At 49.0% G+C, this 16,912-nt stretch overlaps 1 protein-coding gene across 1 annotated transcript in view; it reads right to left on the bottom strand.

Annotated features, from left to right (window-relative positions):
• Nucleotides 1-97: 97 nt before the first annotated feature.
• LOC105910656 (mitogen-activated protein kinase-binding protein 1-like) overlaps nt 98-16,912 on the bottom strand; it is a 21,416-nt gene continuing 4,601 nt past the window's right edge. Inside the window, exons 5-29 of the mRNA XM_031581848.2 lie at nt 16,700-16,870; nt 16,121-16,258; nt 15,494-15,679; nt 13,723-13,883; nt 13,312-13,501; nt 12,810-12,947; nt 12,098-12,282; nt 11,797-11,888; nt 11,329-11,454; nt 10,862-10,932; nt 9,497-9,618; nt 9,260-9,335; nt 8,659-8,770; nt 8,225-8,288; nt 7,765-7,920; nt 7,076-7,254; nt 6,869-6,906; nt 6,308-6,511; nt 5,470-5,740; nt 4,984-5,136; nt 4,284-4,365; nt 2,526-2,809; nt 1,576-2,139; nt 776-861; nt 98-371 (exon numbers count right to left, since the gene is read on the bottom strand). Of these exons, the coding sequence (XP_031437708.1) occupies nt 153-371; nt 776-861; nt 1,576-2,139; nt 2,526-2,809; nt 4,284-4,365; nt 4,984-5,136; nt 5,470-5,740; nt 6,308-6,511; nt 6,869-6,906; nt 7,076-7,254; nt 7,765-7,920; nt 8,225-8,288; nt 8,659-8,770; nt 9,260-9,335; nt 9,497-9,618; nt 10,862-10,932; nt 11,329-11,454; nt 11,797-11,888; nt 12,098-12,282; nt 12,810-12,947; nt 13,312-13,501; nt 13,723-13,883; nt 15,494-15,679; nt 16,121-16,258; nt 16,700-16,870 (4,068 nt within the window). The 3' untranslated portion in view covers nt 98-152. The remainder of the gene's footprint in view (nt 372-775; nt 862-1,575; nt 2,140-2,525; nt 2,810-4,283; nt 4,366-4,983; nt 5,137-5,469; nt 5,741-6,307; nt 6,512-6,868; nt 6,907-7,075; nt 7,255-7,764; nt 7,921-8,224; nt 8,289-8,658; nt 8,771-9,259; nt 9,336-9,496; nt 9,619-10,861; nt 10,933-11,328; nt 11,455-11,796; nt 11,889-12,097; nt 12,283-12,809; nt 12,948-13,311; nt 13,502-13,722; nt 13,884-15,493; nt 15,680-16,120; nt 16,259-16,699; nt 16,871-16,912) is intronic.

Genomic DNA, 16,912 nt, shown 5'->3' with positions numbered 1-16,912 from the left:
GTGTCTGTGTGTTTGTGTGTGTGCTAGTGTGTTCATGTGTGTGTGTGTGTGTGTGTGTGTGTGTGTGTGATTGTGTGTGTGTGTGATTGTATGTGTGAGTGTGAGTGTGAGTGTGAGTGTCTGTGTGTGTGTGTGTGTGTGTGTGTGTGTAATCAGACCTTGCTCTCTAGCTGCTGCTCTACAGACTTGAGTAGGAGCTTCGAGTACTGCTCCAGCAGGGCCAGGGCCACCCCTCCCCCGCTCTGCCCCTCACCCCCCCTGGGGGCTGTTGCCGGGACACCATCCATGACGGACCGCACCCGGCCCAGAGCCTCCCCCAGCACCCGCTCCATCTCCTGCTGGTCAGCACCTTCACGACAACCTCCATTCACCTGGGACAGGGGACAGACAACACACATGCATGAGTGCATGACAACACACACACACACACACACAACCCCCTCTATTCACCTGCCAGGGACAGATAACACACGTGCATGAGTGCATGACCAGACATACACACACACACACAAACACACAAAAATTCACATGTGACAAAGAATACAACCTTTGGTGGGAATATTAAGTAGATGTGAATAGATTCAGGAAACTAAATGGGCCACCACATCCTAACAGTGCGGGCAGAAACTAAGGGAGTCGGTGACACACACACACACACACACACACACACACACACACACACACACACACACACACACACACACACACACACACACACACACACACACACACACACACAACAGCAGGGGGAAACTAAGGGGGTCTGTGTCCTCACTGTCTTGTAGAGCTGCATGGTCCTCTCCACTGTTCTCTGCAGCTCTCCTGCTACCTCACGACACGTCTCCACGGTGACCGCAGAGCCTGGAACACAACCAAACTGTTTAGGGTGATACTGAGGGCCTCTAGCCGTACTAGCCATACTCCCAAACTCACTTCTACCTGGACTGCGTGTTTTAGACCATATACTGTGTTCCTTACTTCCATGATGAGGGTGTGAGTGTGAGAATATTATATGAGCAAACACTTCAGAGTTTAAGGAGAGAGAAAGAGAGTGAGAAAGAGAGGAGACAGAGAGAGAGAAAGAGAGAGAGAGAGAGAGAGGAGAGTGAGAGAGATAGAGAAAGAGAGTAGAGAGAGATGAAGAGAGGGAGAGAGGAGAGAGAGAGAGAAAAAGAGAGAGAGAGAGAAAGGAGAGAGAGGGAGAGAGAGGGAGAGACAGAGAGAAAGAGGAGAGAGAGAGAGAGAGAGAGAGAGAGAGAGAGGAGAGGCAGGTAAAGACCCCACCTCAGCACTGACACAGAGCTTCAGCCTACTCACCTGTGGAGGGGTGGGACACACTGGAACACACAGAGTGAGAAGCGGAGAAGCAGCCAGGCCAAAAGGCAGAGGAGCAGCAGGGGGGAAGATTAGGAGGATGATGGTTGTGAGGAAGATGATGATAAAAAGGAGTAAGATGATGATGAGAAGGAGGAAGATGATTAGAAGGAGGAAGATGATGAGAAGGAGGAGGAGGAAGATAGTGCAGCGGCACAGACGCCATGATGACGGAGGACGAGCGGCGGCGGCAACGCCCACCTGTGCCGGACGAGTCCTCGGAGACAACAGAGAACGCCTGCACGGCCAACAGGGGGCGCTCCTTCCCACAGTCCTCCGCTCGCTTTTCCACAAAGCCTTGCTCCTTGTTGCCCGGAAACACCTGAATGTGCTGGTTTAGCAGGCTCTCCCTGCACTTGTACAATGCATACTCCTGAGCCTCACTGTGATTGGCTGAGAGAGCATGTTTGCTCAGCCCATCAGAGCCGGTTCCCTCCACAGAGAGGTGGGCCCTCAGTGGGGCCTCCATGGGGTCCCCGAGGCTGAGCTCTGGAGCTGCTGGGGCCCCGGGGTCAACCTCGGCCGCGCCGCTGCCCGTGTTGAGACCCTCTCCGACGGACACGGAGCGGCACACCTTGGCCTTGGAGCTGGTGGTGGGGCTCATGTAGGAGCGGGACCTCCAGGCCTGGAGTGAGGAGGTGGAGGAGCCGGGGGGGGTCACTGTGTGAGACGGGAGGAGGAGCGGAGAGGAGGGGCTGCGCTGGGGGGAGGGAGGAGGGAGGCGAAGGTCTTTCCTCAGACTAGACGGTGTGACGGCTCTCCGACCTGGGAATATACCACACAGACCACAAGAACAGGCTCAGGATCACGGATACACACATGCTGACCTGCTCCCATATAACTGCTCTGGCTTAGTTCTAATCCTAACCCTAGGTCATATATAACCCTAACCCTGCCCTAACATACCCAATTAAGAGTTTGGTGTAGTCAAAGAAGTTAATACAACAGTTCTAGACGGCACCACTTACCACTCTCATTTCAGTTAAAGTCACTTTAATAGTTCTATACGGCACCACTTAGGACTCTCATTTCAGTTAAAGTCACTTTAATAGCTCTATACGGCACCACTTATGACTCTCATTTCAGTTAAAGTCACTTTAATAGCTCTCATAGACTGTACTCATACGGCAAGCAGAAACGCTGTAGCTCACCATCTCCAGATAGATTGTGGGCGGAGAGGGACTTCTGGAGCAGTGGCTGGGCCTTCACACTGGGGCCCATGACCCTAGTGGCGCAGGCCCCGCTTGTTCTCTTGCGCATGGGGACGGGCCCGGGCACAGTGCCCCTCTCTCTCAGGGCATCGGGTTTGTCCTCCGAGCTCCTGTGCTGGCCATCGTCTGCCACCAGGGGGCGTACGGCGGAGATGAGGGGTTGCACGGCAACACTTGGGCTCTCATCCCTCAGCCGCGGGATGCGAGAGACAGGGGTGTGACTCCTGGAACAGAGGGAACACTCGTGAGAATGGTTCTAGTAAGCCTCTTGACGATGCAGGAATATGAGTGGTTACTCGGGGTGATCAAGAATGTAACCCAACATTAATGAAGAGGTCAGCTCATATATAAACACCACACATTCAATAGAATCTCAGTAAAGGCTAAAGGCTAAAAGGCTAAGGCTAAAACAAAGACATTTACAAAATAAATCACATACATCTCATGAAAACATGGTAAGACTACCCCTCTCATCACTAAATGATACCTGCAGCAAAGGCTTAATACCCAGAAACACTTCAGCACTTAATATCCAGAAGGGACTTCCTATAACGGCAGGAGACGTAATCAAATCTGGTCCGAGCAAAATTGGTTCACAGCAGTGATTGACAGACTAATCATTTGGCTAGTGGAGCCTCCCCATTGGTTCACAGAAGTGATTGACAGACTAATCATTTGGCTAGTGGAGCCTCCCCATTGGTTCACAGAAGTGATTGGGAGACTAATCATTTGGCTAGTGGAGCCTCCCCATTGGTTCACAGCAGTGATTGGCAGACTAATCTTTTGGCTAGTGGAGCCTCCCCATTGGTTAACAGCAGTGATTGGCAGACTAATTATTTGGCTAGTGGAGCCTCCAAATCTGAGGGATTTATTCAGCAGTCAGGACAGGACATGACAGGATCAGACACCCTAGTTAGCTTTCCAATGAAGCACTTGGCATGCAGTGAATCTAGGGCACGATCAGGACAGTCGTGTCCTCTCTATGATGCAGAGACCTAGAGGCTTTGTGTCTGGTTGGCAAGGTTAGCAATAGCCTCAAGACTTGCCACTGATGTTCACATAATATAATAGAATCAAGACCTGCCACTGTCCTTCACATAGTGTAAAAGAATTAGGACCTGCCACTGTCCTTCACATAGTGTAATAGAATCAAGACCTGCCACTGATGTTCACATAGTGTAATAGAATCAAGACCTGCCACTGATGTTCACATAGTGTAATAGAATCAAGACCTGTCACTGTCCTTCACATAGTGTAATAGAATCAAGACCTGTCACTGTCCTTCACATAGTGTAATAGAATCAAGACCTGCCACTGATGTTCACATAGTGTAATAGAATCAAGACCTGCCACTGTCCTTCACATAGTGTAATAGAATCAAGACCTGCCACTGTCCTTCACATAGTGTAATAGAATCAAAGGTTGCAAGACCGTCTCCATTTTATTTATTCAACAAACTGGATTATCCTCCTAAGGTGAGGAACTTGTACTTATATACTAGTAGAATATAAACATTTTCCTAAATACTGTTTTGATACCCCCCCCCCCCCGCCCCCCTCATACTGAGTGGAGTGTACTGGTGAAAGGGGAGGGTATGAGTAGAGCGGACATACCTGGTGTTTTGGCCCACATACACACTCTCACACACACACACACACACACACACTCATACTGAGGGAGCGTGTGTGTAGAGCGTACCTGGTGTTTTGGCCCTTAGCTAAGAAGCGAGTAGAGACTGTGGTCTTCTGCAGTGGCCTGTGCATGGCTCGCCCAAGGCTTCCTGCAGTTAAGGAACAACACATGCATCAGTACAGCAGCACAGATAATACACACACGTACACACGCAAGCACGCACGCAAACACGCACGCACGCACGCACACACACACATACACACACACACACACACTCCTACACACACATGCACACACATGCACACACACACTGTGGTACCCCAAGCTGCACTTGGTGTCCCACGTGGTTTAAATATGGACCCTGGGGAGGTGCTCTGGGGACTAGGGAGGTCAGGCCATCCACTGATTGCAAGCTCAGGTGCAAATGGTTAGGCTAGTTTGGCACCTGAGCAATAACTAGTGCAACAGAGAGTTGAGAGTTAGAGAAAGAGTGAAGCAGGACAGACGAGGGGAAGGTTCTAGTAACTCTGTGTTCATGCCTGTGGGCTTAAGGCTTTTGTGTTAAGTTTGACTACCTCATAAATGAACCTGTTTTACTGAAAAAACACCCTCGTCGTGTCGTTTGGAACGCTAGGCGTTCACAACACACACACACACACACACACACACATACACACACACACACACACACACACACACACATACACACACACACACACATACACACACATTCAGACATACACCTGGCGCTGCGGCGCTGCCATACCTGCGCTGCTTCGGAGGTCTGATAAAGTCTCAAAGCGGGCCTGAAGGAACGCCTTAGCCTCCTTTCCATCTTCATCCTCCTCCTCCTCCTCTTCCTCGTCCTCAGTGTTCGACTCGTCCGCGTCTGTGCTGAGGCCCTCAAGGCTCTCAGAGTCTACAAGGTGGATGCGGACAGGGTGTGTCATTAAAGGGTGTGTGTGTGTGTGTGTGTGTGTTAGAGAGAGAGAGATAGAGAAAGAGAGAGAGGGGGAGATAGAGAGAAAAGAGAGAGAGACTGGGAGTGTGTGTATGTGTGTGTGTGTGTGTGTGTGTGTGTGTGTGTTTGTGGGAGAGAGAGACTGAGAGTGTGTGTATGTTTATGTGTGTGTGTGTGTTGTGTGTGTGAGTGAGTATGTGTGTGTGTGTGAGTATATATGTGTGTGTATGAGTGTGTGTGTGTGTTATCTGTGTAACGTATAATGGTACGGTTAGCCTACTTGCATCTCACCGACATTCCTGTGCTCAGGGCTGGACACCCCGCTGCAGTAGCCCAGGGACCCCGCACTGCCTCGGCTTCGGCTGTAGGACCACCGGGACCCCTGGGAGTCCTGGCTGTGTCTGTGACCCCCCCTCACCTGGAACTCAGGGCCCTCCAGGCCTCCACCGCCCCACTGCTGGTCAGGGTACAGAACCACCCCCTCGGGTTCAGGGGTCACCGCAGGAGCCAACCAGGTGGAGTGGGGGCGGGGTCTGCGCATCTTTACACGACCCTCAGGACCCTAAGGAACAAAGGGGGGGGGGGGGGGGGGAGAAAGAGAGAGGAAGAGAAGGAGGTAGAGGAGGAAGAGGAGAGGAGAGAGGAAGAGAAAGAGGTAGAGGAGGAAGAGAAGATAAATTAATTAAATTACGTTTATCTAGAGGATGGCCCCCAGCATGCTGTGCATAAACTATATACAGTCATTGGTTTAAACTTATGCTAAAGCTGGTCACACCTGTTCGATTTCACATGATTGTTTTATATGAACACGGCAAAGTCATTATTCAAAGTCAAAGGATAAAGCATGGTGTCAGTCAGCAGTCAGAAGTACATAAGGTAACATTCACATTTTGTAGGATTAAGAAGGAAAACATGAGCATCAGTTTCAGGGCACTACTGCAGTGCTTTAGTCTGCCTGTTTCTGTCTTGCCCTGTGTGTTCAGACCACCAGGGGGCAGTATTACGTACAAGTAGAAACCATGCACTGAAAAGAAATGCCATTTAAGTGTGAGGGAATGGCAAAACACCTGGCTACCCTGGTCCTGAGTCTACAGTAGGGCCTGTGAGACACCAGAGATGCTGAGCTCACCGCTGCCCCCTTCTGGTCGGGAGTAATGTGCTGGGCTTCTGAGCTCTTCTCCTCGACGTGCTGCAGGTCCAGCTGCCTGAGCTCCAGCATAGAATGGACCACCAGCTCCATGGAGCTGACCCGACAGGACCAGCGCCGGCGAGGACGGGCTTGGACATCTACTGGACCGGCAGACTGGGGAGATTGCTCTCGACCCATCTGGACCTGTGGATTTGGGTGTAGTAGAGATAAAGCAGAATTAGTTTATGTGCGCGTGTGTGTGCATGTTTGTGTGTGTGAGAGAGAGATAGACAGAGAGAGAGTGTGTGTGAGAGAGAGAGAGAGAGAGAGAGTGTGTATATGTTTGTGTGTGTGTGTGTGGGTTTGTGTGTGAGAGAGAGATAGACAGAGAGAGAGTGTGTGAGAGAGAGAGAGAGAGATTGTGTATATGTTTGTGTGTGTGTGTGTGTGTGTGTGTGTGTGGGTTTGTGTGTGAGAGAGAGAGAGAGAGAGAGAGAGAGAGTGTGTGTGTGTGTGTGTGTTAGGATGAAAGCTCTGAGGAAGAGGATAACACGCACTGACCTGGATGGGATCCCACTCAGCAGCACTATCTGAAGCCCCTGTCGGGTAGAGAGGAAGAGTGAACACCTGGTTATTTGTGTGTGTGTGGTGGTATGAGTGGTGGTGTGTGTGTCTGTGTGTGTTTGTGTGTCTGTGTGTGTGTGTCTGTGTGTGTCTGTGTGTGTGTGTGTCTGTGTGTGTTTGTGTGTCTGTGTGTGGGTGTCTTACCGATGTCTTCCCCTACACCGCTCTCGTCTATCTGAGTTCTTGGCCCCTTCTTCCTTGCCTCTTCTCCTGTGTACAGCATCATCCCTTCATCTTCCTTCTCTTCTTCCTCCTCTTCCTCCTCCTTCTCACTGTCTGAGTCCTGATAACCCATCAGTTTTGGAGCTCTCTGCAGCTTCTGCCTGCACACACACACACACATACACATGCATACACACACGCATACAAAAATACACAAACTCTCACACACACACACACACACACACACACACACACACACACACACACACACACAGACACACACACAGACACTAATGAATACGTGTGTCGTTCGGCAAGTATAATATACTTGATCGCTTCTAGATAACCCCCCAGACAGGACCAAGCTCGCTAACCTGGCTTCCTTTTCCATTGCAGATGCCTGAGCTGCTATGGTGTTTCCAGACCTGTTCTCTAGTTGTCTTACCTGCTGTGTAGGTACAACTTTCTGGATGTCTAGTTTACGGTGTCATCATAAGTGCCTCTAGACCACAGGCCTGGCTCCATAGCTGGTTCTAGTTGTTCAGTACCTGATTTGGGGAGTCTTTCCGGTAATGCAGTGACTCTGACTCTGTGAACCTTGCCCGCTATGCCAGTCTGTTTCCGTACCTGACTCTGTGAACCTTGCCCACTGTGCCTGTCTGTTTCCGTACCTAACCCTATGAGCCTTGCCCGCTGTGCCCGCTGTGCCCGCTGTGCCCGCTGTGCCCGCTGTGCCCGCTGTGCCAGTCTGTGCCTGCTTGCGCTGGGCGATGTGATCCCGCATGTTGAGAGTCAGCTCAGGTGCCAGACGCCACACCATGATACAGCTGCAGAGAGAATGACAACAGCAATAATATCTCATCTGGATTTAACAATGGCGTGAAAGACCAGGAGACAGAGGGGAGGAGGGGTTGGAGAGGGAGAAAGGTGAAGGGAGTGAGACAAGAGAAACTGAGACAAGGGGAGTGAGACAAGAGTGAAAACGCACGAGGAGAGAGGACAGAAGAGTGAAGACAGAAAAAAGAAGACAGAAGAAAGGAGCAGAAGAAAGGAGAAAGGAGGAAGGAGGATCTGTCCCCTGGTAGTCCAGATGAACAAGAGATGTGGTTGTGTTGTCTGTCACAGCCTTACCTGTCTCCAGACACAGAGATCAGATGCCTACAGTCACTGGTGAACTTTATGCCTGTTACAATTTCTGTAGAGAGTGAAGTGGATGGCAGAGAGAGAGAGAGAGAGCATGAAGTGTACATTTTTTTTTTTTTAGTCATTTAGCAGACGCTTTTATCCAAAGCGACTTACATATGTGTGACTTACAATGTATACACATTTTACACTGATGGCACACTGCACATCAGGAGCAAATTAGGAGTTCAGTGTCTTGCTCAAGGACGCTTCGACAGGGAATTGAACTAGCAACCTTCTGATTACTAAACGACTTCTCTACCTCCTGTACCACTGACGCCCCTAGTGCGAAGTGTATTTACAGTATAACCACTAGATTAAATCCTTAATCATGTTTTAAAACTATCCTTCAGTACTACACCTGCAACTAGTGACTAGGTTACCTGAGTGACCAAACATGGTTGCCAGGCACTCTCCTGAGTGGAAGTCATACAGGCCAATGTTCTTATCAGAGCAGCTAGTGGCCACATAGAGCCCTGAAGGATCCGCCTGGACCTGTCGATTACACACACACACGCACGCACGCACGCACACAAACACAAACACACACACACACGCCCACATGCACGCGCACACACACACACACACACACATACACACACACAGAAACGCACACATAAGCACACACACACACACACACACACACACACATAAAGAAAAACACAACAAACACACACACACAACACACACACAAACACACACACGCCCACACGCGCACGCACCCACACACACACACACACACACAAATACTCAATCACAAGAACCACACAGAGAGAAGCTTACGCACCTTAAGCATAAAACGAATTGCTCACTTGCAACAGATATAGATATACAGCACACACACATTGACTGAGCCTCAGGGGGGTTAGAATCCCACATACAAACAGATAGATATAGAGATATACAGCACACACCCATAGACTTGTCAACCTCAGGGGTGTTAGAAGCACACATGCAAACAGAACATGATAAAGGACACCACACCTTCAGCAGGCTGCCATCCAGGCCTTGGGAGCCCTTGTAGGACTTCTTCTGCTTGCCATTGCTGATGTTGAAAATCCTGATCAAGGATGCAGACCATACTGACATTAGTGCTATTGTATGCACACACACACACACACACACACACACACACACACACACACACACACACACACACACACACACACACACACACACACACACACACACACACACACACACACACTCTCTCTCTTGTACCTGATGCTGCGATCCTGACATCCCACAGCTGCGTATTTGCAGGAGGGGTCCACATCCATATCAGCAAGGCTGGTCTTCCTCACCACATGATGAGTACGCTTGAACTCCGTTCCTCTGAGTGTCTGTCAGGGTCAAGGGGTAAAGGTCAGGGAATGGTCAAAGGGTACAAAACCAAAGGCTCAAAGGACTTCTTGTATGACTATAACATATCACTGACCTACTTCAAATATGCTTTGACCTCAACCTTAGTTATTGTAAAGGGAACTTCAAAAAAACCTGCAGACTGCAAAGCATCAAGGTTCAAAACTCCAAATTTAAGCCAAACAAGGACAACATCATTAAAGTGGATTCCTTTGAGTTACAAACTCTCCTAATGATCTGGGGTATGCCGCGTGCATGAGACAAAGAGTGGGGCAAAAGCTGCCTGCTGGCTAACACAACACAACACAACAAACAGGGCAAGGAAAGACTGAAACAAGCTGTGTACTTGCGCAGTTATTAAGCACAGAATGTCCTGAAACACAGACCCTCGTTAGAGGATTTAGATCTTGATGGTCCAGTCAAACTTCAGTAGAAAAGGGTTTTAAAAACTTCCACATGGAACTTAAGTTAGGCAAATGCAATGAGTAGATATGGTGATGACGTTGACAAAGGTTTTTTATGGTTTAGCAACGGTGACAAAGGTTTCTATGGTTTAGCAAAGATGACAAAGGTTTCTATGGGTTAGCAATCCACCGCACACTTCTATCCAGGTCAGCTACAGAAAAGAGTGAGTTCGGTCTGTGTTTTGCTGAAGGGCTCACTGGATTCTGCTTCAGAGCACTGCCAGGCCCACACAAACACAAAGAAGCACAATACACCCACTGCTGGCTCAATATAAACTACCCCTGGCTCTATATAGACTACTGCTGGCTCTATATAAACTACTACTGGCTCTATATAGACTACTGCTGGCTCTATGTAGACTACTGCTGGCACACAGTAAGACATAACTCTGGCACGCATACGCACCCTGAGTCTCACCCTGTGGGCATGTGTGTGTGTGTGTGTGTGTGTGTGTGTGTGTGTGTGTGTGTGTGTGTCTCTCACCCTGTGGGCATATGTGTGTCTGTGTGTGTGTGTGTGTGTGTGTGTGTGTGTGTGTGTGTGTGTGTGTGTATGTGTGTGATTCTCACCCTGTGGGCATGTTTGTGTGTGTGTGTGTATGTCTCACCCTGTGGGCATGTTTGTGTGTGTGTGTGTCTCACCCTATGGGCATGTTTGTGTGTGTGTGTGTATGTCTTACCCTGTGGGCATGTTTGTGTGTGTGTGTGTGTATGTCTCACCCTGTGGGCATGTTTGTGTGTGTGTGTGTGTGTGTCTCACCCTGTGGGCTGTCCTGAAGTAGATGCTCTTGTCAGCCCCACAGCTGATCAGTTTCACCTTCCCATCAGTGGCTGCAGATTCAAGATAACAGCAAGATTACGAGAGCTATGACACACACACACACACAAAAACTACCGGAACACACACACACACACATTACAGAGATAAAACTACTTGGTGGCACAGAAGAAGCCCCAGTTGTACAGAGGGAAATGGCTCGGACACACACACACATAAACACACACACACACACACACACACACACACACACACACACACACACACACACACACGCAAACATACACACACACACAGGAAATATATAACATGCATGCCCACTACAGACATTAGCAAATAAAAGTTTTCTATGTGAACAATCTATACATAAACATCCTCATGATTGTGAACTAGCAAACCCATGATTTGAGATGTGTGTGTGTGTGTGTGTCCCGGAGGGCTCCACTCACCAGCGAAGCGTACAGCAGTGATGGAGGACGAGTGCTCATCAAGCGTCTGCAGCAGCCTGTAGTCTTCACCCGCGTCCAGCACCTGGAGGAGACGGTCTCTACCCGCAGTCGCCAACAGCTGCAGACCTGATCAGATACACACACGCACGCACGCACATGCACACACACACACACACACACACACACACACACACACACACACAAACACACACACACACACACACACACAGGGAATTTATAACACGTATGAACACCACGGATATTAGCAAACAGTAGTTTTATGAGTGAGAAATCTATACATACTGTATACCTACATCAACATCAACACTCAACCCCCCCACCCCCACACACAGACATACACATACACACTGACAAGCAAACAAAACAAACAAACCAAAACACACAAACACAGACACACATACAAACAAACACTCTCACACACACACACACACACAAACACATTCTCACCAGTCTCAGGTTTCGAGTACTCCAGACAGAGGATCTCAGCATCGTGAGCCCCAACCTTCAGGACCTCCTCCATGCTGCTCAGATCGTGCACCCTGAATACACACACACACACACACACACACACACACACACACACACACACACACACACATATTCAAGAATTTTCACACACTTCAGCACTCAGAGAAAAATTGTCAATGCTTTCTCTCTTTCTCTCTCCCTCTCTTTTACACACTCACACACACACACACACACACACACACACACACAAATGCGCGCGAGCACACAGGTGGAGGGGTACCTGAGTGTGCCAGTGCGGTCGCCTGAGGCCAGATGTTTGCCATCTGGACTGACACAGATGGTGCGGATGCCAGTCCTGACCTCCGGAGCCACACCGTCCTGCTTCTCCACCACAGAGGGGCAGCACATGTCTGTGTCCAGCAGGGCGGCGCTGCTGTTCTCCACATAAATCACATTCAGCAGGTCCTGCAGTTACATGGAGAGATGAGACCCAGTGAGAGAAAAAAACACGCACACACAGTCATATTAACACTCATTCACAAACACACACACACACACACACACACACACACACACACACACACACACACACACATAACCATCCTCACAAGCATGTACACAGAGTATGTAAATTCATCACATCTCGCCCACACAGGGCACGAACACTGCTAATGTCACCCGTCCCCATAAACAGGACAAACCCTACAAACACTGCTAATGTCACCCGTCCCAATACACAAGGACAAACACTGCTAATGTCACCCGTCCCCATAAACAGGACAAACCCCACAAACACTGCTAATGTCACCCGTCCCCATAAACAGAACAAACCCCACAAACACTGCTAATGTCACCTGTCCCCATACACAGGGAGCCAGCTCTCTGCAATTTCACTGCTTTATTCTTGACCCAGACAGAGTCAAATTTAAGTAAGGATTGAAGTGAAGTCAGGGAATGTCTGAGTGGTCGTGTTGGCTCGAAAGCAGACTAACGTTGCTAAGGATGTTGCCATTGGAGACAGAGCGCTGTCCGTCGGAATGCCAGAGTCGGATGGTGTTGTCAGCAGAGCAGGTCATGAAGGAGACGGAGCTGGGCGACGATCCAGAGGAGTCGGCACTGTGTGGATACACCTGATGAGTGAGGGGGAGAGGTTACACAAATGCACACTCACATGAGCACAGTACAGATCCACAGACCTCAGTGCTGTCAGTGTACACACACACACACACACACACGCACACACACACACACACATACATGCATACATGAGCACAGTAAAGCTCCATAGACTTCAACGCCGTCGGTGTACACACACACACACACACACACACACACACACATGAACACAGTAAAGATCCACAGATCTCAGTGCTGTCAGTGTACACCTGATGAGTAGAGGAGAGGTCACACATACTCATACATGTAAACACACACACACACACACACACACACACACACACACACACACACACACACACACACACACACACACACCTGCAGGTCCCAGACAGAGGCGGAGTGGTATAGGGCAGAGAAGACCTTCCCCACGCACTGCAGGTCCATTACGTCCCACACGTACAGGCTGTGGTCATTATACACACACGACAGCCAGCCATTCTCAGGGTCGAAGGTCAATGCCACAGAGTCCGGGTACCGTGCATCCGGCTGGGCAGAGAACAGGTGGCTGATGGGAGATGGAGAGAAGAGGAGGGTGCATCAGGGGTGATGATCAGCACTGCACAGCTCTAGGTGCCTTCTGACCAAAGCAATGCAAGATGGCTGTTACATCTTCAACACTGTACATGTGTTTACAGCTCTACAATTCATCTCATCTAGATCTACATTTTCCCCATGATGCTCCCTGGCTGGCTCTGCCAGGAGTTCCGTGTGCCGGGCTGGACTCACCTGGGTTGGGTGATGGCCGCCACATCTGTGCCCAGGTGATGTGGTCGCGGCAGGGTGCCCAGAAAGCGAAGGTCCACAGGGTTGAAGGCGCGCACCGTGCCCTCTGCACACGCACAGAAGATCAGATCCGCTGTCACGCACAGGGACCTGGCCATGGACGTCTACAGCAGACAACAACACCACTTCAGTCACAATTCACTTCCGTGACGAACATTACGTTTTTGCAGTGGTTTTCAAAGAAACATTGTAAAACATTCTGAGGAGCCGTATTATGAACCTCAACAAGCAACCATAGAGACCTGGCCACAGACATCTACAGCTGAACATATACAGTACAAAACAGAGTAACAGAGCAGCACAGAATAGAATATAACAGAACAGAACAGAACAGAATAGAATGTAACAGAACAGAACAGAACAGAACACAGACTTTTACTGTATTATTTACATAAGGCAAGAGTTAGTTAGCAGGTAGGACTTTTATTGCATTATTTACATAAGCCAAGAGCTAGTTAGCAGGAGGGACTTTTATTGTATTATTTACATAAGCCAAGAGCTAGTTAGCAGGACATCTCTCTGGTCCTCATGTCAGAGCAAATCCTCCCAAATGGTATGACAAAGAAATGGGCTATGTCAGCGCGCGGCGATCAGGAATCCAACCCAGCTCAACCTTTGCAAAGCGGCAACGCCAACCACTAAACCACGACGCCTTATACATGTGAAATGAATTAAGTGTATTGTCTAAATGAAGGCATGAGAGAGACACAGTGAGACGCATGAAAGAGAGCTCTGCTGCCCTTACTTCTGTGAGGAAACATACAGTCACACACACACACACACACACACACACACACACACACACACACACACACACACAGTGCACCCTACCCTCAGGTTAATGTGTCTCCTCATTAAGGGATAACAGAGGAGAGGAGGCCCCCAGCCCCAACAGTACATCCTCTTTCAAACCCCTAATCTCACATTGACCCCCTATACACACAAACACACACGCACACGGGTGCACAGAGGACGGTCACTCACACAAACACACAGGGGAAGAGATAGGAGACTGTCCCTGGGCACAGGCCAGGCCCACAGGTCTCGCCAAGGGATTGTCTAATAGCCTTGATCTGGAGCTGCAGCTGCAACTTCCTCTGATAATGGGCAACAATCCAGTAAAGCCGCCCTGCACTCAGGAAGAAGGCTCAGATACTTTATCTATGCTGACTGGTGTTTATCAATTTGGCCTAATCTACGCTTGAGAGAGTAAACAGTGACCTGATTTGTATTGACAAAGCTTCACATTGACAATACAGGCTGCTTTTCAAACAACTGTTACACTAAATGATACCACGCAGATGGGTGAAACAAATAGTCTCTGGCTGTCTGGAGACATGCTCTGATTGGGACTTCCTACTGATAGCTTGGGGCAAAACTTCAATCATCATCCTTATCCGTGCGCTCAACAATGGTAACCAGAGCAACAGCAAACAACAGCAGACTGCTACAAAATGTGAGGGTAGTACAAACAAACTAGAATATTTAGGTACGAGCACATGAAAATTATGAATATTTATATGACTACAAGGCAATATGGTAACCGTGGCAATATGCAGTCTAACAGCCTGTGATCTGTGTGAGGTGTTCTGATGAACAGAAACAGCAGACAAGGCAGAGGGAGAGAACCCTTTGATGCAAAGCCTCCACAGTGGTGTTTGTCACATTTTTACCCATGTAGGGCTACTATCCAGACACTGCTAGCTTCACTCACCCTGAGGTCCACCCACTTCTCCAGCATCCTCCTCTCGTTGAACTGACACAGCAGGCCGGAGGAAGTGATGCAGAAGGTGCTTCCTGATTGGCTGCCACGGCCGCAAGCCACATCACAGAAGAAGTTGTTCTGGAGCTCCCCGAGAAGGCCCGACCGACCCTGTAAGGGGGCTGGGCCGTCCACCTGCTGTAGACACAGACAGGACGTCCTCAACATCACACAGCACAGTTAAAGAGTCTAAAATGGCTGACGAGTATAGACTATAGTCAGTCTGTCACTGTAAACTTCAAATGCTCTATGAAGCAACTATGATGTTCAGTTGTTGTGCTTGATCAGAACAACTTGGCAAGTTATCAAACAAGCAAGGCCTCCTGCTGTATTGTCACCAAATATTCCCACCTAACAACACATACACACTCACAAACAAACAAACAAACACACTCATACACACAAACAAACACACACACACATAGACACACACACACACACACACACGCACCTCCCCACCTAAAGCTGAAATGGGAATAAATGCCTGAAACTTGACTTTAAATTGTTATTTATAGAGGCATACCTTTAAATCGTTATTGTTAAAGGCATACCTTTAGATTATTATTGGTAGAGGCCTACCTTGGCAGAGCCAGAGTGATCCAGGTACCAGAAGCGGACATGTCTGTTTCCCGCCGTCACAAAGTAGGAGTTGTCCTCGGAGAAGGCCACTGCCGTCACTTTACTGGACACCTTATTAGCAGCCACCACAACATTTTTCTGAAACAACAAATAGTGATTATACACTGGTGTTAATGTGAGACCTGATCTAGTCAGCAGATGCAGGATCATTGTCATTACTAGGCATCTTTAGAATCTATCTTTCAGAATATGCACTATGCGGAAATGAATGCACATGCAGTAGCAATGTGAGCCAGGTGGCACCGGATCTGGCCCAGACCTGGGCCAAACTGAGCTCTGGAGCATTATATTTTAACCTTATGTTTATTACATGTATATAGTTTACTCTATGACACTTTGTCATCTGTCCCTGTATGTAGCTTCCCTATTATTATTATTATTATTGACATCTTGTTTGTTATCTGTGACATCCTGCTTGTTATTTGCACTGCCAATGGAGTTGTTGCAATCCCATTTCACTGCTGTTGTACTTAATAAATCTCTTGAATCTCGAATCTTGGGTGGAAAAGGGGCCTGTACCTTCCAGGCCCAGACGTTGACGATCATGTCGTGCTGGTAGCCCACACTGACGATGTACTTGCTGTTGGGGGAGAAGGTCACGCAGGAGACGCCATATTTGTGTCCCTGCAGCTCCGCTACCTGGGAGCCCTCACACACGTCCCACACACGCACCGCAGGCAGGTGCCCACACTGGGGTGAATAGAGAAAGAGCAAGTGGGAGACAGAGGAGAG

This window comes from Clupea harengus, chromosome 15 (genome assembly GCF_900700415.2).
Source record: "Clupea harengus chromosome 15, Ch_v2.0.2, whole genome shotgun sequence".
In the NCBI taxonomy this organism is placed as follows: Eukaryota; Metazoa; Chordata; class Actinopteri; order Clupeiformes; family Clupeidae; genus Clupea; species Clupea harengus.
The sequence above is the reverse complement of the archived record's forward strand: the minus strand, read 5'-3'. Positions and strand labels throughout refer to the sequence as shown.